Genomic DNA, 20,642 nt, shown 5'->3' on the forward strand with positions numbered 1-20,642 from the left:
GCTGGGCTGGAAGGAGGGAAAAGCGCCTGGCGGCGGTTCACACCTGGGATCCCCTCCTGGGGGAGTGAGGGGGGGGGTTAGTAAGAAATCAGCCGACCCCCATCCAGCGGGACGGAATGGGGGGGGGGGAGTGACTCTCTAGACACGTTGTAAAGATTTGCCTTTGACCCCCCCCCCCAGCAGGAAATAAAATGACCCCACCCCAGATTTCTAATTAAAAAACAAACAGACAATATTTGTATTTATAACCCCCCCACACACAGAATCCCGGCGCTCAGGGCCCGATCCTTTCCCCTTCCATTGATTGCAATAGTGCGGGATCGGGCCCTGGCTGGGGAGGGGGACGCAGTGCGGAGCTCCCCCCGGCCCCTTTTCCTTCTCTCTCCTCTCCTGCCTGCCCCCCCTCGCGTTCCCCCTTCCCCACCTCTCCTGGGGCTGATCTCCCCCTCCCCCGCAAGGGCCCGGCTCGTAACAATTCACTCACGGCCACCGCTCCGCAGCTCTGCCCTGGCCTCTCCCCCCGCCCGGACCCCCCAGCCGCGCCAGAGACCCGAGTAAAGCGCCCCAAACCCGGGGGGGGGACCTAAACAAAGCCACCCCCCCCCCCAGCTCTGCCAGCTCGCCACGGCTCGGCAGCAAACTTCCTGCAGGGCTTCACTTGCCCAGACTTTCCTCTCCTCTCCCCCCCGGTCCCTCTCTTCTCCCTCCCCCTGCCGCCACCCTCCCTTCCCCGCACTGCACCGCTCGAGCTGGAAGGGCGGCACAGAAGGTGGCATTTCTCCAGGCTTTGCAGGCCAATCTCCTTCCAACTTGAGCGAGGCGGTAGAGTAAAAAAGGGTCCAGCCGAGGAGGAAGGAGCGAGAGCCCGAGACGCGCCGGTCGCGATTTTCTTCCCAACGCCAGGCGGAAACCCCCACATTTGTTTTTCCTCCTTTTTTTTTTCCCCCCTTCCCTCCTTCCCGGGATCTGCGCGAGGCTCGCTCGCTCCCTCGCCTTGGCCAAGGCGTCGCTAGTTTTCCGGCTCCCGCTTCCGCTGCAAGAAGTCGAAGGGTTTGTGGAAACTTGAGAGCAGTTTTTTTCCCCGTCTGTCTGGTTTTTGTTGTGTTGTTTTTTAGAGAGAGGGAAAAAATGGGTTTCTGATGTTTGGCCAGTTTCCCTGCACCATAATGGTACGTGCCATGAGAATCAATAATTTCCTCTCTTATTAATACTTTCCCTTCCGACGCAGCAAACAAGAGCTCTTTGTATTCTGCAGATCGAACCTCTGCCGGGGCGTTTTTGCTTTTACTTTACAAACTCCAGGGAGGGAAGGGAGGGGGGTCAGAGATGGGGTCTGGACGGTGAGTGTGATTTGCAAAACCGAGACGGGGGTGATGGGCACAGCCAGACCCTCGCAAAAGGGGCAAGGGTTTGGGAGGAGAAACCAGAGAGAGAGAAACGGCCAACCTACTGTCAACGATTTTGCTTTGCAACTTCGGGGGTTTATAGCTTCTGGCTTTAAAAATGCAACCATAGTCCCCTTAAGATGAATTGGCTTTAAAAAAAAATGTCACCACACAAGAACTATTCCGAAACGACATCAAAATAACCCCCCCTCCCTTAAAAAAAAACCAACCACTGGTCAGTCAAATCTGGGTAGGTGTTTCAATAGACAGACTAATGTAATATCGTAACAGTAAATGTCTTACTTGTCTTGAATGAGTCCCGGTGGCTGGCGAATGAGAGTGTGGAAAGATCATATATGAGATTACAGGACATTGTGTGTGTGTGTATGTGTGTGTGTGTCACAGGAATTGCTTGTGCTTCATAACAAACAAAAGCGCTAATATGTTTCCAGGCCACTTTCTAAAGGGCAGCTTGACACCCCCAAAACACAAAGCTGTGGGGTGAAGAGATCAAATGCTTGTAGAGGCTACTCAGAGAAGAGGAGAATTGTCTGAAAAGAGAATGGTACTCAATTGACTCTACCCTGTCCTGACTTGGGAGTCAATAGGATACCGCTGATTTTCTAGGGCACTGGTGAGTGTATGTATGTGGTGTATTTTCTTCAGCAGGGATCGTGCTGTAGTGAGTCTGTTTTTTCAGCAAGTGGGAACCCTTTTGGGGGATAAATTCAGTGGCCTGGTCAGTTGAAATAAGACAGAGGTTGTATTTAAAGCCTATACTGTACTAAAGAGTTATCAAGTAATAGGCCTCCCCTTTCTTTTGAATGAGAAAACCTCTATTACCAGTGGAAAAAAAAAACTCTAATTGAACAGTATTTGCAGCTCTAGGGAAACCGTTTGAATTTCATTTTTAGCACTATTTAAAAAATGAAATTTTCCTTGTGTGTGTGTGCTAAGGCCACACACACCCTTACGAAAATAAATAAACTAAGAGAACACAATTAAGCAATATTTTTATACAGGGGTGAGTGAGATAAAGTCCAGAGCACTTGGTATAAAGCCAAGTTTTATTCCAATGTGTGGATTTGTTTTTTATTTCTCCCCAATGAGATAAAAAGCAAATGAAATTTAGGGAGGACAAAAAAAAAAAAAAAAAAGAGGGAAAGAAAAGCAACCACCCACAATTTATTTACTTCTTGATTTGTTTGATTAGTATTTTGGGCTGGTGGAATGTGAACTATCAGCGAAGAGGGTATGGCTGTGTGTGTCGGGAAGAAAGTAACATACTGCTAGAGGAAAATCCACATGGGACGCGAATTCAGAAAGAAAATAGACTCACACACCTGAAAAGCAGTGGCCAGGAATCCAAATTCCTTTTGCCAGGGGAATATTTTACCCAGAACTGGAACAAAGTCTTTATGTATTTATTTACTGCAGTGACGGGGCAAGACTTATTATTTGTAAAGGGTCATTACCACGTTGCCAGTTCCTTTTCTGAACTCTACATTGCAAAAAAGCCTTTGGCCCCAGGTGCTGTGGGCTTGGAGAGAGGTTATACCTCAGAAGCGACTATGGGCCATTTTGGGGAAGGCAGCAGGAAACGCCGTCTTGGTCTGTTTTATGGCAAACTAGTGCCGCAATTGGGACTTTATAAAAAAAAAAATCGGATTGCAACAGTTTTAATGCATGTCATCCCCCTCATCAGTGCAACCCTGGTTTGTTTGTTTGTTTATTTGATTGCTAGGCAGTGACGGGGGGGGGGGGGGGGAAGAAATTGATAATGGCTTTCCTGCCTGTCTCGAGGAGGAGAAAAAAAATGGGGTTGCGGGGATTTGAAAATACCAACAGCTGAATTCAATCTTGGCTTTGCTGTGTTTAAAATAGTGAACTGCCTTCTCCGTCGAATTGAAGATTGAGCAGAGATATTGTCCGTACAGCTTGGCCAAGGAAGCAGAGTTTACTGCAGTGTATCTATATTATTAGTTGGATTAGCATATGTATTACAGTTTCTTCAAAGGTGCCATCTGAGGTTGGTTCCCTTTTGTGCTAGGGGCTGTACAGATGGCCAGGGACAGTTTACAAGAGAAAATTCCTTCTTCCTGTAAAGATGTGTGCATGTGCTTAATGTGACGTACGTGTCCTGAGCGGAAAGTTAACGCTCATGTGTTGGACAGGATCAGGGCCTAATGAACAAAACAGACAAAGCGTGGTTCAGAAGAAGGGAAACTGAGGCCCAGAGAAATTCAGTGATTTGCCCAAGGTCACCCAGGAACGGTGAATTCAGTCAGAAGGCCCTGTGTCCCAGTGCCTTAACCTGTAGTCTATAGATATAGATATTTAAAGCAAACCAAAAGCTACCTCCTTGGAGACACTGAGTTTTGGCATATTAATTTCCTTTCATATGGCAGAGAGAGAAGAAATTTAAAATAAGCCAATACAAAGTAAGCAGATGCACCTCTTTTTCCTATATCTTGATAAACCTAGGGATGGGTTTTTGCAAAGCCACTTTATTTCGTAGCTACGTGAATTTTCACTCCTACTGGGAAGGGAGGCGGGGGTGGGGGGAATGCCTTGATGCATCTGAAGGAAAACAGTTGCAGGTGTGTGAAATCATTCAGATCCATTCAGATTCCTCTCCTTTTGCAAACAATCGTTTGTTTGTTTGTTTTGTCCATCTTGCAAGAAAGCCCAGCACGTTGTGGGGGGAGGGGGAGCTCGTGGAGGGGTGTTTGTTAATTTGAACATAATCCATTGATATTAACGAACAAATGCACGGAGCGCTCATAAACCCATTGCAGAGTGCGTCGGCGGACTAGGACTGTCTGTTTGGAAATCTTTGCTTAGAGGGACGATCTGGCCTAGTGTGATCGTTGGCTAATTGGCAGGAAGCTGAGATGTTGGTCGCAGTAACAAAGTTTCTGAAAAGTCAGCAAGAAAAACATTTTCAAAAGTGCCTGAGTGACTTAAGAGCCTAAATCCTACTGGCTTTCCGTGAGATTTAGGCTACTGGGGGCCAGATTTTCTAAGGTCTTCTGGTGCTTACAGACACAGACGGGCAGCTACAAAAGCTTGAAGTCAGTGGGAGTCTCAGGATTTGGGAGGGCCTGGGGCTAGTTGCTTATCTGCATTGGGAGGTGCCTGAATACATTTCAGGTGCCTGAAATCTGGCCCTTCGCAACAAAAGGTACATTGGAAGCCAAGAGCGTTTAGGATTCTAAGAGCAAGCAGAGAGCCGCAGCGTGGCCGCGGCTGGCCCTGGTCAGGTGACTTGGACTCGCAGGGTTTGGGTTGGGAGGAGGATAAAAATGGCAGTGGAGACGTTGTTTGGGGGACCCCGCAAGTGGGGAGGGTCTCAGAGCCGGGACTCCAGACCAGGCCCAAACGTCTACTTGGCAATTTTTAGCCTTGTAGCCCGAGTCCCGGGAGCCTGAGTCAATTGACCGGGGCTCTGAGATTCGGTGCCGCAGGTTTTTTGTTACAGTGTAGACATACTCCTGGGTGCTTTTGAACATGTTACACCAAGAGGCTTGAGGCCTAGTTGAAATCACAGGGTCAGATTCTCCTCTCACGTCATGTGGGGTGGCTAGGGTGATCAGATGTCACCCGATTTTATAGGGACAGTCCCGATATTTGGGGCTTTTTCTTATATAGGTTTCTATTACTCCCCTGCCCCCCGTCCCGATTTTTCACACTTGCTATCTGGTCTTCCTAGGGATGGCCCCACAGCAGACAGTGGGGCTTGGTCGATAACCTGAGAGGGTGGGGTTTGGCCTTTGTTTTTTTGGGAGGAGTTTGGCGGCTGTTCCTTTGTGGTGGCCTCTCTCCGTGCAGCCGTGGTCACAAGCTGCTGTAGCCAGAGGTGGATTGGGGGCTCGAGGGCCTGGTTGCTCTTGAATGTCATGTAGCTGTTCCCCTCGGTTCTTGTCTGGGTTAATCCTGTGCTTGTGCGCTCGGCCCGCGTGTTAAATTTTGCACTAGGCTCTTGGGGAGATTGGTGCAAACGTGAGGGCGTTGGGCCATGTCAACTGATAGAAGACAATTAAAAACTGGGGCCCAGATCCAACACTTTATTTAGGCTCCTAATGGCCCCCGAAAGCAATCAGAGGAAATCAGTAGAATTCAGGAGCCTAAATACCTTGGTGGGTCTGGGTGTGGGCGGCTAGAAGCGAAACTCTGATTTTACAGCAATGACACCATCGCGGTTCACTAAGGCAGTAAACAACTATGCCTTGTTGGTCTATTAGACACCCGTACCTGTTACTGGTGTAAAAGCGTTTGCTGAGTCCCCTTTTCACTTTGCTGACGTTGCTCAGGGGAGTGAAGTTTGCAAGCTGAATTAACGAAAGGGGCTAATCCCGCAGTCCTCGCTTGGACAAAGCTCCCGCCGACATACCTGATGCAAGCATCTCGGCCCAGTAACTAGCCTGGTGCTTGTAGTAGGGTGACCAGACAGCAAGTGGGAAAAATCGGGACGGGGGTGGGGGGTAATAGACTCCTATATAAGACAAAGTCCCAAATATCGGGACGGTCCCTATAAAATCGGGATATCTGGTCACCCTATGCTTGTAGTGTCCCGTCTCAAGTGCTAAGCAGAACTGGCTTACGGCAGCGCTGAATGCAGCAAAACTCGGTTTAGAGCAGGGTCTGGTCTGGGAGGAGCTGCCAAAACTGAATGCGGATTTAGGCCGCTTGTGCATTCAGATCCCGGGGCCTGTGCTGCAGTGAGTTACCTAGTGAGATGTGAAATTAACCACGGCCCACTCCCTCCTTGGTTCATACGGGGCATGATGGAGGGCTTGTTTGCTGGGGGTAGATTTCACCAGGAGTAGAGCTGATCTGTGCAGGGGGGAAAGGCAGCTCTGCGTCACCGCTTGGTGCTCAGAAGCCAAGATTTCTTATTTTAAAACTGGAACATCTGAATTCAACCAACGCTATTAAAAATAAGCTGAATATTCAGTTCAGATCTGGAGGGAGCGAGAGGTTTCTTAGAGATGAGGTGGGGGGGAATGGAAGCAATTCCGAGGAGAGACGAGATTTTGCTCTCTGCAAAGTAACTTTTGCTGCCTCCCGAACTCTTGCCTGGCTGTACCTTAGAAGCATATGCAAGCCCGGTTTATTTTGACAGAAGTCTCTTTCTCTGAGCTGCCTGGATTCACACACACACACAAAAGTGACACTTCCCCCCCCAACCCCCCCCCGCCTTTCCCCTGTTGGCAAGTGTTAGTGTGAATCTGACTGGAGCAGAGTTCAAGAGGCTGCGTCAGTTGCAAAACAGTGTTGCCTCTAATGGAGGGCGGGGGGGGGGGGTGCGGATTTTAAACAGATTTGGCGAAAAAGAATGTATATATCTATCATCCAAAAAAACCTTGAAAACGCCTAGAAATGTGGGTATGTGGGAGTTGTAAAATTCCAAATACCCTGCGATTTTATGTATTTTTTTTAGCAAAAAAAACCCAAAAAAAGTAGATGCCTTTGGAAAGGGGGGGAATAGGCACATTTGAGTAACACAGCCCCAGCTCCTTAGATCCTGAAACACATGTCAGACTAGATGATCAGAACGGCCTTCAAATCCATGGAGGTCATGAATGTAGCAAAGCTAAAAGATCTCAGCCTGAAGAGAACTACATTTAAGCTACATTTGTAAAATCCATGTTTAAGGACTGAAACAAAACCTGTCTGATTTTTCCCCCCTCCCAAAGAAGCTGGCCGCTCAGCAGCTCCCACAGATTTCTGTGAGATTTGGGGGTGCTCAACCCTTCTGAGAAGCAGGTCCACTTTGGTGCTTGAGCCTGGAAGCACTTCCTCGTGGATGCAAATTGACTCTAGCAAGAGCCCCTCCAGTGCAGAATATTGGCTGAATGGCTAATCGTGCACAAGGGGGCTGAAAGCAGAGGAAGGGGTCTGTGAGTAGGGCTCTCGCTTAGGACTTGTGAGAGGTGGGTTCAAATCCTTGCTGTGCTGTCAGCGTCCTTGGCAAGTTGCTGAACTACTTTGTGCCTTGGTTCCCCCATCTGTACCGTGGGGATAATAGTCCTGTCCCGCCCTCCAGGGAGGCTGGAGGATAAATACATTAAAGAGTATGTTACACTTTGAGATCTACTGCTGAAAAGTCTCTCTAAGAGCTAGGACTTATTGTAGGGCGAGCAAGGGATTGCAACCTGCAGCTGGGTTTGGGTTGTCTTGCTTTGAATGTTTTTTGGCCTCAAAAATTCCAGAGGTGTGGCTCAAGTTGTTAAGCCCAGATGGAAAGGTTTGTCCCCCCAAATTTGGGGACGGTTCAATCTAGGGCCTCATGCTCCGCTCATTCGAAAGGCAGGAACCATTTGCAGAAGGTGGCTTTGGCTTTGACACACCTTTCACACCCAGCCAGGGCCCAACGGGATTTTAAAATCGAGGCTGGGGTGGGGGGAAATCTGTCTGTCGATGGATTTCGGATCTCAGCGTCTGGCAGCGAAGGCTTCCATTGTGAGCGCCGGGCTGTGATTTTTCGGTGGCCCCTTCCCTTCTGCCTGTTGTGAAATGATTTGGCTCCTGGTCTCCGTTTTTAACACGACGGCCAAACGTTGGTGTTGCTGCTTCGTGGCTTTCGGCACTCCCTGCGCTGACAGAGGAACAGGCCTGTGTGTGTATGCACCGCTCCAGCAAACTCCTAGCATTCCTTCCACATAAAGCGATCCCATTCGAATTCCTGCACCCCCTGATCGTAGGCCTTTGATTAGCCTCTGTTCTGTTCTATTTCGGTTTTTATACCACGCTCATCGCCGTCACTCGTATGGGCCAGCGTTAGAACAGCCAAAGCACCCTGCAACATCGGGGCTGCCATCCCACACCCCCAACCTCCTCATTAACAATTTGCCAAGTTATTTCCCCTTTTCTGGCTGGTCTGACATTTTCTCGATCCAGTCCTGCCCTTGCGAGGGAAAAACTGCTGTGAGGGATGGGGACTTATCCTCTCATAATAAATTATCCCCAGTATTTCATTTGGAGAAGTCCCACTCCGGTAAATGGTGCAGAACACCTGCTTTTGTTTCTCCCCAGAGGTGGCTGCATTTCAGTAGTTGTTGAAGATATATATAATTTGCGTCACCTTTGCCGAATTATTCGATTCGGGGGCAGAGGGGATCAGAAAAAATGAAAACATTTCCATTTTTTCATCTTGAAACGGCTTTTCCTTTCAAAAGTGTCTTGAGTTTTATTAAAAATTCAATTCCAAATTGGTTTAAAGCAGTTGAAATTGAAATGAACCATTTGGATGGTGTCGAAACAAAATGCTTTGTTTGACCTGAAATTAGATTTTTTTTCCCCGTGCCTCTCGATTTGCGGAACATTTTTGAAAATGTTCATTTTCAGTCTGCCCCGAAACTCTTCCCCCCCCGACGTTGCCAACGAACTGGCAAATGTGTGATTCACCCTGTTGTAAATGTCAGCCGTTACGAACCTCCTCCCAGAGTGTCCAGAGACCCCCCGAACTAGATACTGCCTTAGAAGGCCCTTCAGTCCAGCAGACAAAGGCTTAGCCAGATGCATCGAGACACGTTCAGACTGGGAATGGGGTGCAGATTTTTAACAGGGAGAGGAATCAACCATTGGAGCAACTGGCTAGTTCCGCGCGGGATTCTCCATCGCTTTCAGTGGGGATGGGACGTCTTTCTAAACGACGAGCTCTAATTCGGCCAGGATTTATGGCCTTGCTACAGCAATTGGTGTGTGGGATCCTATGACCCGCGCAAGGCGGGTGTCGGGGTCAGAGGATCAGAGAGTACTGTCCCTTCCGGCTGCAAACAGCCATGAACTAGATACAATTTCTCTGGGCTTGTGGGTGGGTTGTTCTTTTTTTTTTTGTTTTGTTTTTTTTGCAGCTACTTTTTAGAAGACAAAATTGCAATATGTTACCCAAGTGAAAACTCATATTTAATTTTTTTCTCCCGTGTTACTAAGTAACATTTCTTAAGTGATTGAAACCAGAACTAAAAAAACCAAAACAAATCTAATGTAGTCATTCTCAGGAGACCTGGGCTGGATTCATTCGATCCCTCTCACTCCCTTTCTCTCCATCCGGCTCTTAGCGCTCTCATTATCGTAGTACGTGTTTTATAAGCGGCAGGGTGATCCAATGAGTGTTATAATGGGAGTCAAGAGAGCTGACTTCTGTTCCTGGCGCTGCCACTGGCCTGCTGGGTGCCTCAGTTTCCCCATCTGTAAAATGGGGGAGAAGGCTACTGCCCTTGTTTGTACAGCAGTGTGAGATCTGCTAATGAAAACTGCTATAGAAGATGTAGGGGTGGTGATGGTGGTGGTTGTTACTATTTGATTCTTCTTCCCCATTTACCAGTATTGCCGACTCTGGCACTTTGATTCGAAAAAAAATCTCTCACTTAAAATCCTTTGCTGGAAGCCCCATCTCCCCGGCGTCTTGGAATTTCGGTAGAATCTTGGCTTTCATTTACAAAAGTGAAATATAAATAAAATGAGAGAATTTAAAAAAAAACAACCACCATTTCTAGCCGTAGTGATTGTGGAAAAATCTTGAAAACGTGACCCCAAAGACTTAATAAAAATTGGAAGGCAAATTGTTATTCTTTTAAAAGATTTCATGATTTTAAAGCCCAGCTCCCAGTTTTTTAGGGCAGGGTCTGCCTCTAGATTTATGCGGTGTTTATTCTCCGTAGGGGGCAGCGTCTGGTCATTTTCACTCGCTTTCTGTCTCTAAATTGCTTTCACTTTGATGCCAAAGAGTAAAATTGATCCCCAGCTCATGGTTTGTCCCCCAACTAACTCCCAATAAAAGAACTGTTTTGAGGGCTTACGGAGTACTGGGGCCCTAGGGTAGCTCCCTATAGATGGGTGAATGTCCCCCCAGTGAATGTTACAAGGTGGGGGGATGGGGGTGTTCAAAGGGGCTAAAGAACAGTTTCGATTAAGAAAAAAAAAGTCTTAGTGATTTTTTTTTTAGTTTAAATTTTAAGAGTTAAGTTCATTTTGGGCCTATGCCATTTCTCAGTGCCCATTTAACAATTCTTATTAATATTAGATCAGGGCCTTGCTGCACAGACACAGTGAGCGACAGGCCCTGCCCCGAAGAGTTTACTGTTACATTTGTTTACAGTCAAGCCTGATCCTATGAATGATGAACAAACTGCGTGGCTGGTAGGATCACTGACAAGACGAGGGAGAGGCAACAGGCCAGAGAGATTGTGTGACCTTACGCATGGGGGACTGCGCTGGGTGTCAGAACACCAGGGTTCTATGCCTACCTCTGCTGGCAACCTTGGGCTAACCAATTTGCGCCTCGGTTTCCCCTTACAGGCATTGAGTGTGAGCTGGGTAGGGACTGTCTCTTACTCCGTGTCTTTGCAGCTGAGGGTCTGATCCTACTATAATAAGAAGCTGGGTGAGTGTATTAGCAGTTAGGAGGTGGAAAGCCGGGCAAAATTATTTGATCTAAACTTTTTTGGGGTGAAAAATACAGATTTGACGACCCCCCAACATTTTGCTAATTTGTGTAGGTTTTGCGGCACTGTTTCAATTGGGGGGAAAAAATTAAAACAAACCCCACCCCCCATCTAAATGTTTCAGATTTTTGATTTTAAACAATTTTTTTGTTTCAAAATGGCCTCGTTTGATTTTTAAAAGTTCAAAGAGGCTCCAAATCGAAGCGGGATGCTTAATTTTGAGTTGACCAAACCATTTAGTTTGACCCAAAAGGAGTGTTTCTCCCTCCCCAGATTTTTAGATTTTTTGGCAAATGTCATTTTCGGTTCAGTCCCAAGTGAATTCCTCCCTCCAGATTTTCAGAACAGGGAGTGAACCAAGAAATCCTTTTGTCACCCAGCTCCACCTATGGGTAGGGTTTATAGCTGTGCTAAATGCCTGTATCCCCATGGGAAATAAGGAGATTAATCATGGGGCGAGAGATATTTTGCGTCTGTCCCAGGGTGCATGCCCTCAGAGCCAGCGGCAGCAGCCCCTGAATTAGCATGGTGAGGATGTCAGATTGAGTGGGAGCCTTTGATGTCATTTATGATGAAGACAGAGTGATTCTCTTGGGAATTTCAAGTCCGGGCAATAAGACAGGTCTAGGGGCTAATTGGCACATGCAGGCTTCGAATGCACACGTACTTGGCTCCCTGGCTGGCAGTGGGTGTTGTAGCCGATCCCCACACCCAGTCTGTAAGATCGGGAGAGGAATGGGTCTAGTGTGTTAGAGTGGGGATGGGGGAGGTTCTAGGACTCCTGGGATCTGCTTCCCGCTCCATTGCTGCCGCGCTGTGTGACCTCAGAGTGCCGGACAAGTCCACCTGCTCCCCGTTCCTCAACGTCCCCATGTCTAAAGAGGACGAGGACGCTGACTGACTGAGGAGGGGTTAATTAAACCCAGGGAAGAGCTTTTGAGCTGGGCAGAGGGAAGGTGTCTGCGAAGGGTAGGCTGTCTTTGGTGCAGACGGGATCCCCTGGGGGCAGACGGACTCCTTGATTTATTGTGTTCATTAGACCATGCTGACGGATTTATCCCGTGTATTTCAGGCCTGGGCAGGGCTGGTTGGGCAGAGACGGGTGAGAAAGTTGCCTCAGAGGAACTCAGGTACTGCAGGTACCGGTGCTTGGCTCTCGATGTTTGGGCTGGAGTGAGCGATGAGTTATTGATCTCCAGCTTTGGCTAGCTGGGGACAGGCTGTGTCCATATGCCCGTGTGAGGCAAGATGGTGGAGCAGTGAGGGTGCCACCGTGGGCATGAGACCGCATTCAAATGTCACTATGTGCCTCAGTTTCCCCACCTGTAAAAGGGGGGAATTCCCAGGGACGGGGTGGGTTCTCCATCTCCTGATGCCTTCCAGTCCAGCCTGGCTGCCTTTCTGGGAGACACTTGAGTTACTGGGTTCAGGACAGGGGGAACTGGCCGACATCGATTGCTCTCTGTTGGTCAGGCCAGGCTAATGGGTCTACTGGCTTTCCCATACACCGTCCCCTGTTTGTGTCTTACTCCATAGCTTGGCCAGGCTGCATCACAGCCCCCCCGGTCCCCCATCCTCTCTGCACCCCAGCTCCCCCCCCTGCACCCTCACAGCCCCCTGCTCCCCATCCCCTCTCCCCGCCAGCTGCACACGATCACTAGGACACTCCCCCCCACACACACAGATTTCTGTACTCAGTTGAGCCCGGAACAGTCTATTTTTCGAAAGCACAGTCGGCTCTGAGTCGAGCGATGTCCCTCCCCAATCCCCGGAGCTCCCCCGTTACCCCCTTGCTAGTAAAGATATTTTCTTATTAAGTGGGGGGGGGGGAAAGTGGAGGGGCCGTCAATCTGTTCCATATGTTGGACGAGCCTCGTTTCAGCTTTAATATTTTCCCGCTCCCAAAAACAATAAGGAGCCCGAGCCAAGTGCTATATTCTAAGAGGAAGTGTTGGCTCATGGCTAGAGTATGTGACATGGCTCGGGCATGGGGATTGTACATGTATGTGTAATAAATCCCATGTGCAGAGAACACAGCAGCTTTTCCTTCCCGCTACGGCTGGAAGCCTGAGCGAAAAGGTGTTGTTCGAAATGCCCCCGTGCTCGCCAGAGCTGGCTGGGGAGGGGAGATGGGGCCGGTAGATTGCAGATCCTTACCGGCGTGGTCGCGGCTGGAATTCTGCTAATGCGATCTGGTAGAACAAGAGCAGCTCTGCGACATTTTTCATCCCAAACTTCCTTTTCCTTCGAGAAACAGCCCGTTGTTGGCAAATGAACCGTTTGAGACCCGCAGAAGAGCTCCGGGTAGCTCGAAAGCTCGTCTCTCTCCCCCGCAGAAGTGGGTCCAGTAAAAGACATTACCTCCCCCACCTCCTCTCTCTGATATCCTGGGCCAACCCGGCTCCCGCACCCCGGCCTACAGTTTCATTTTGATCAATTTCTGAAGTTTTGATTGAGGGGGGGAGCCATTTCTCCCCCTTTGCTCCCCCCCCCCCAGTTTTCCATTTAAAAAGGCAGAGAAAAATCCAACAACCAAACCCCAAACAATATTGATTGTTCCCCCCCACTGGAAAATGTGGAATTTTTTCATGGAGTGGGGAGTGCCCTGATTAAAAAATCAGGAACCGTATGAAAATATTGGCCAGCCAGCTCCGTTAATGGCTCGTCATGATCAAAATATTAGAGAGAGAAAAACTAACACTATTCGGTTATAACGGAGAGGGGGGGATTATTCACTCATTTGTCCCGTCCAAGTAAATAATACTCTCAATTTAAGAGCCCGGCAGTAACAGATGTGGCATAAGAGCTTGGTCTCTCATAGAGATCAGGTTAAGCCCTGAAGCTTTAGCTCCCAGGCTGTCTGGCTTGCTGGATAGAGCACTGGGATCCCGGACACCTGGGTCCTATTCCCAGCTCTGGCGTTGGGCTGCTGGGCGACCTCAAGTCAGTCGCTTCGGCCCAGCTCCTCCAAGGGGTCGAGGTGCGTAGCTCCCACTGGAGTTACCTTGGGGGAGCTGATCCCGTTCCATGGAAACAAATGAGCTTTGCCCTTTACTTCAACGGGAACAGGAGCAGGCCCTGGGAGAAACAGATGCCAGACTCTAGGAAGTCCCAGCTTAAAGCATCGTTATTATTGTGCTGGAATTGTGGTAGTGCTCAGAGATCGGGCCCTCACCCAAACGACAACCCTTGCCGTGAACAGCTGCCACGTTTATCTGGCTTGCTATATGGCCCCATAGGCACTGCCTGGTCTTTACTGTATTTACCCTCCCATTCGTCTCCCCCATGAGGCACGGCCGTGCTATTATACCAGTTTTAGGGGTGGGGAAACTGAGGCACACAGCGGGTAAATGACTTGCCCAAACTCACATGAGCAGTCTGTGTCGGAGCAGGGTCTCTCAAGCGCTAGGCGAGCACCCTAACCACTGCGCTGTGCGACTGTCGAGATCGCTTGCTCGTTCGTTGATTCTGAGACCAGCCAGTTCAGGGCTGGGCAAAATTTTGCAACCAAGACTTTCTCTCTGTTAAAATTGAAATGTAATTTTTTTTTTCAATTTTTGGATTCTCCGAAAATGCTGAGTAATGTGTCAGGTTCGACCCAAAACCATTTTTTAAAACTAATTGCTCAGAATTGGCAACAAAGCAAAAAACCCACCATTTGCCCAGATGGGTTTATCATCTATTCATTAGGCACTTTATGGCCGCAGCTAGGAACCCGAGTCATGGTCCGAGATCCTGTTGGGCATGGCTGTGTGTGAACATCTAGTCTGACAGGCCGCTGGGCAGCCCTGAAGTTATTGAGACAAACGGCACCAATAGAGTGTAACCAGCATGCAGGGAAGGGGCAGCGGGGCCAGTCCCGAGCACGCCTGATCATGCCATCCCCGAAATCGCGAGACCAACTTAAAGATCACGAGCTCGGCTTTAAAACAGTCAGCACTTGGTTTTTTGGGTGTGGAGCCATTCAGAGGGATTGGGAAGGGGGCTGTCCTGCAGCCCCAGGGCCTGGAAACTGACTTTGAAAAACAACTGATGCCTGCAATCTCATGACTCCCGGAGCTGGGGCTCTAAGACAAATCAGTGTGGAGAGTAGGCAGCACGGAGTACTGGGTGAACGAGGGGCAGCTGGGAGAACAGTGCAGGGCTTTGGGCTCCTTTATCGTTCGATTGGTTGCCCGTGAACTTAACATTGGACCAAAATGAATTCTAATATGAATGTGAGTGAGGATGTACCTTGGATCAACCTGCCACCAGCCCGGGCAGGCCAGGAGCCCCCAGGCTTCTTAAAACTTGACAGACTTTTGGCCAGTTAGACGGCATTTTCCATGTGCACATCACTCAGCAGAGGTGATGGTGCGGCTGTCTATATAACCCCATGCCCACCTGTCCGTCTGTCTGTCCAAGTGCTTCGCTAGCTCCTAGCACCATAGTATGTGAGTGTTGGCAAGTGGCAGAGAGCGCCAGCGGGTGTGTGTTGGAATGGGAGTCGAGAGACCTGAGTTCTAACCCCGGCTCTATCACGGACCTGCCGAGTGGCCTCGGGCAGGTCCTGGTGCCTCTCTGTGCCTCAGTTTCCCAGCTATGACCTGGGGATAATAGACAATGCTCCTCACCTTCATTTGTGAGGCCTCTGGAAGGAGCCCTAGAGGGTGTGTGGTGCCTGGGTCCGAGGGCTCCCGGGGCCCGTGGCCGAGGGGATGAAGGGAGAAATACCCAGCTAATCCTGACAAGTGACCTGCCCCCGCACGCTGCAGAGGGAGGTGCCCCCCCAAGGTCCCTGCCAATCTGACCTGGGGGGGAATTCCTCCCTTGCCCCGTGTAGGGGGATCAGTTAGACCCTGAGCATGGAGGCAAGAACCAGCCAGCCAAGCACCTGAGAGAGAGATTGCTCAGAGCCCTGGCCAGCCCTGACGCTCCTCCCAGAATACATGGGGGTGATCCCTTCCTGAGCCCTGCAACCCCCCCAGGTAACCACCCTGCTGTCATAAATGTGATTAATAATTAATACGCAGTTAATTAGGGCTTCTCTGCCTTTGCTGGGTGTTGACTAATGTTAATTGCTGCTCCTTTTGGAGAGGACAGCCTGGGTGTTTTCTGTTCAGCAAAGGCCCAGGGCTGGGCGAGCAGGGGGCTGCGGGTTGGGATTGAGGGGCATCGGCTGAGCTGTGTGTATGGGGGAGCCCAGGGCTGGGCGAGCAGGGGGCTGCGGGTTGGGATTGAGGGGCACCGGCTGAGCTGTGTGTATGGGGGAGCCCAGGGCTGGGCGAGCAGGGGGCTGTGGGTTGGGATTGAGGGGCACCATGGAGCTGTGTGTATGGGGGGAGCCCAGGGCTGGGCGAGCAGGGGGCTGCGGGTTGGGATTGAGGGGCACCGGCTGAGCTGTGCGTATGGGGGAGCCCAGGGCTGGGCGAGCAGGGGGCTGCGGGTTGGGATTGAGGGGCACCGGCTGAGCTGTGCGTATGGGGGAGCCCAGGGCTGGGCGAGCAGGGGGCTGCGGGTTGGGATTGAGGGGCACCGGCTGAGCTGTGCGTGGGTGATTTGCTTTCTCAGAATCCCGCATCCACATGGCTTTGCCATGGCTGCTTTACTGGGAATCTCCAATTCACCCCCCAGATGAAGAGCTTTAAAATAAAGAGCCACCTCCCCCGCTGCACAAAGCGCTCGGGGGGGGGGGGGGCGGGGATGGGAGGCGCCAGGAGCATGGCACAGAGCTGGCAGGTCCGGGCACAATGAGACAGACACTGGCATCAGAGGTTTGGCAGTGAAGAGGGATCGGGGGGAGGGGCACAGATGGTCTCTCTTTTACCCCAAAAGGTGAGGAGATGGGGGGAGAGGCCTGGGAATGGGGGTGCTCTAGGCTCACACGAGCCTGGCAGGGGAGAGGGTTACCCAGTGGCTTCCCTCTTTGGCAGTCGTGCCACTTGGGGACTGGGGGTGGGCGGGAGAGACCCTGGCTCCTTCCTTGGTGTGTTGTAAAACCCGCTCCTTCCCGGGCCTCCAGCTGCCCCCCATCCCCCAGCCGCAGGCGGCTCCTGGCATGGCTGGGCATTCTTTGGGCATCAGCCCAGTTAGGAGGAGCTGGGCAGGGGCGCAGCTGTGAGAGCCGAGGATGCCCCCCCCTGCACACGGGGGGAGCAGAGGGAGCAGCCTGTGGAAAGTCGAAGCCGTTTTGAGTGTGTGTGTGGGGGGGCGTCGTTCAGCTCCCTGAAACCAGACTCAGCTGGGGGGAGAGACGGGCTTGGCTAGTGTAGACGGGCACCAGGAAAGCTTCTTACAATGGTCTGCCGGTGCCCCTCGATCCTGACCCGCAGCCCCACTGCTATCTGAGCCCTGGGGCCAGAACGCTGGACAGGGACTCAGGACACCTGGGTTCTCTTCCTGGCTCTGCCACTGGCCTGCTGGGTGACCTTGGGCCAGTCGTTTCTCCTCTCTGTGCCTCAGTTTCCCTGTCTGTACAATGGGGGTTATGCTCCTAACCTCCTTTGTAAGGTGCTTTGAGATTGACTGGTGCAAAGGGATGATGATTTCTCCCCAGCTCATTCCAGCCTCGGGGGTGGGGGGGAAGGGTTGTTCCTAGCCCCTTGGTTGGCAATTGGGGGTGGGGACGGATGGTGGCAAGGGCTGGACTAGGAGATGGTGTGTTTCATCGACCTCATTCCCCTCCCAGAGCTGGGACCAGAACCTCTAACCCCTAGGCCCCACTCCCTTCCAAGGCCAGAAGTCCTGACTTGGGGCCGAGCCCCGGCCTGGAACCACTGTCACTTTGGGTTTGATTTATGCCCGGTGTTAATGCAGCGGCAGAGCTAAGATACCAGCTTGGCATGGTGGGGGGCACCCTCAACCACTCCCCAGGGGTGGGGAGGGTTCGTTCTTTCCTTGGCCTCTCCACCAGCGAGGATGGGGGGTGGGCTTTGAGTAAGGCAGAGACCCCTTGAACTCAGAGCACCGGTACTTGGGGTCTGCAGCCGGGTTGGTGGCTGATTTGGGGCTGCGGTGCGTGAGGGGGGCTGCGGGGGAAGTGCACCCACTGGAGCCTGCCCCAGAGGGGCTCTCATAAGCCCTGCACCCTGCTTTGCTCTACAGGTTGGGCTCCATTGGGGCTTGGAGGTGCCGGGGGAGTTACCCCAAATTTTGGGGGCTGGGTGGTTGGCTAATTCCATGGCACTTTGCCTTAAGCATGAGATGAGCGCCCCCTCCCTCCAGCAGGCTCAGGTCCACATGGGGTCGGGGTAGGGAGCAGCCCTGCAGCCCCCTGGGTGGGATTGGGATGGCCGTGGGTGTGGATCCCAGGATGGCTCTGGCTCAGGGCTCTTTCCACTGGCTCGCTGCGCTGGAGGTACCTGGCACAGTGTCCATCCCCCCCCCCCCCCCCCCCTGGCGGCAGGGTGTGCCGGGAATCACAGGTTCCTCCCAACGGATGGATAATTGCAACCGCATTGATCCAAGAGCCATTCGTGGCCCAGCAGCCACCTGGGGAAAGGGACTGCCTTGGGATCGTGTCGAGATTGGGGAAATTCCCGATTCCCTCCACTGTGTGGGACCTTCCGTGGCACCTTGTTCATCTCCCCCTGCTGTGCGTGTCCTTTTGTGGCACCTCATTCATCTCCCCCGACTGTGTGGGACCTTTCGTGGCACCTTGTTCATCTCCTCCTCCTGTGCAGGTCGTTCCGTGGCATCTCATTCATCTTCCCCCACTGTGTGGAACCTTCTGTGGGACCTTGTTCATCTCCTCCTCCTATGCGGGTCGTTCCATGGCATCTCATTCATCTCCCCCCACTGTGTGGAACCTTCCGTGGCACCTTGTTCATCTCCCCCCGCTGTGTGGGACCTTCCATGCCATCTTGTTCATCTCCCCCTGCTGTGCGGGTCCTTTTGTGGCACCTCATTCATCTCCCCCCACTGTGTGGGACCTTCCGTGGCACCTCGTTCATCTCCCTCCACTGCATGGGTCCTTCCGTGGCACCTCATTCATCTCCCTTTGCTGCGCGAGTCCTTCCGTGGCACCTTGTTCATCTTCCCCCACTGTGTGGAACCTTCCATGGCACCTTGTTCATCTCCCCCTACTGTGTGGGATCTTCCGTGGCATCTCATTCATCTTCCCCCACTGTGTGGAACCTTCTGTGGCACCTTGTTCATCTCCTCCTCCTGTGCGGGTCATTCCGTGGCACCTCATTCATCTCCCTCCACTGTGTGGGATCTTCCGTGGGACCTTGTTCATCTTCCCCTGCTGTGCGGGTCCTTCTGTGGCACCTTATTGGCCTTTCCCCTCCACCCCGACCTGTCCATGGGACTTTCCTATTCCCTGGGCAGTGGTGCCTGGGAGCTCTCCGCCCCTACTGCCGCCATGTGGCACAGAGCCCTTTGCATTTGTGCAAGCATCGTGGCAGGACTGCCGAATGTCCTGAGCCTGGCCCTACAGACCGTGGGCATGGGGGCACCAGCAAGGAAAGGCTTCCCCGCTCCTGTTGGCTGGGCTGAGCCAGGGCACTGCTGTCTTCGTGCGCCAGCCCCTGTATGGCACGTCTCCTTCGGCACTGAGTGGCGACAGATGGCAGGGAATGCGGCTCCCCCACTCTGCCCTGGTCCTGCCAGTCCCTGGGGCCAGATTGGGGCGGCGCCCCCTAGAGGGAAAAAGCCCCATGTGTAAGGTGATCACCTGTCCAGGTTTTCCCAGGATTGTCCCTTTTTGGACGTAGCTGTCCTGGATGAAATGGGGTTTTGTACCTCCCAGGTGGCAGCCCTACCCATGCCCCATTCCCCAGCTCCCTGAGCCACCCAGTCCCCCTGCCGTGGGGCCAGATTGGAGCCAGCGCCCCCGAGAGGGGAAAGGCCTCATGTCTCGTTCCTTGCTTCCCAACCTGTTCCCCTAGACTCCAGCCTGATTGGCCTGTTCCCCTCTAACACGTGTCCCTCCCCACCCTCCCAGCTCACTGACCAAGAGGTGGATGGGGAGGACACAGGCCAGTTGAACTGGCATTGACCCCTGTCCACTCCCCCATTTGTCGTGGAGCCAAGCAGCCCCTCACGACTGACTCCTCGGGGAGATGGCACGGGAGCGGGGCACAATGACATATGGGCTTATCCTTCCTCTGCTGTCCCCTTTCCCCCTGGCACAGGAAGGGGAATCCCAGGGCTGATGGTTAGCTGCACAAAGGAACAAGAAGTGGTTATGGCAAGGGACAGGCAGGCAGGACGCCTGGGTTCTATTGCAAAGAGTAGGAAGGGGGGTGGTCTGGAGCTGGGGGCTGGGAGTCAGGTTCTATCCCCAGCTCGGGGGGAGTGGAGGCTGGTGGGTTAGAGCTGGGGGAGGGGAGAGGCTGAGAGTCAAGATTTTTTAGTTCTCTTCCCAGCTCTCCCCTGTAACTCACTGTGATCCCTTCATCGCTCTGTGCCTCAGTTTCCCCATCTGTAAAAGGAGACTGATTTTTCCCTACTTTGTGAGAGTGTGCATGGGGGTTGGTGCTGAAGTGCTCAGGGCAGATAAATAGCCAGACAGTGAGCTGGGAATTGCCCTTTCTCTGGGCACAGTCCCAGGCCTTTGACTGGACACTTTCCCCCCATGTGACACTGAGACCCAGGCTGGGAGTTGGGAGAGTGGCTAATGGACCCGATTCCAAGCAGGTCCAGGCACCGTAGTGCCTTCAGCTCCAGCGCAGAACCCAGCCTGAAAGACCAAAAGGCCAAGCCAGGTCTGGGTGGACATTTCCCAAGACATGGAGGCAGCGGCACTGTGCCAAATGAAAGGTGCCTCATGTGGCCTCTCTGGGTGTGTCTACACTGCAGCTGTCAGCGAGCCTCCCAACTG

The 20,642-nt window shown here is 52.0% G+C and overlaps 1 protein-coding gene across 6 annotated transcripts in view; it reads left to right on the plus strand.

The window, feature by feature from the left end:
* The first annotated feature begins 776 nt into the window (after positions 1-776).
* NFIX (nuclear factor I X) overlaps positions 777-20,642 on the plus strand; it is a 156,242-nt gene continuing 136,376 nt past the window's right edge. The window contains exon 1 of one of the 6 annotated variants that reach the window (XM_024101300.3): positions 777-1,169. In XM_024101300.3, coding sequence (XP_023957068.1) covers positions 1,140-1,169 — 30 coding nt within the window. In that variant the 5' untranslated portion in view covers positions 777-1,139. The remainder of the gene's footprint in view (positions 1,170-20,642) is intronic. The other 5 variants (XM_024101301.3, XM_024101302.3, XM_065575922.1 and 2 more) reach the window with 5 other exon arrangements.

The sequence above is a fragment of the Chrysemys picta genome, chromosome 22 (assembly GCF_011386835.1).
Source record: "Chrysemys picta bellii isolate R12L10 chromosome 22, ASM1138683v2, whole genome shotgun sequence".
Classification (NCBI taxonomy): Eukaryota; Metazoa; Chordata; order Testudines; family Emydidae; genus Chrysemys; species Chrysemys picta.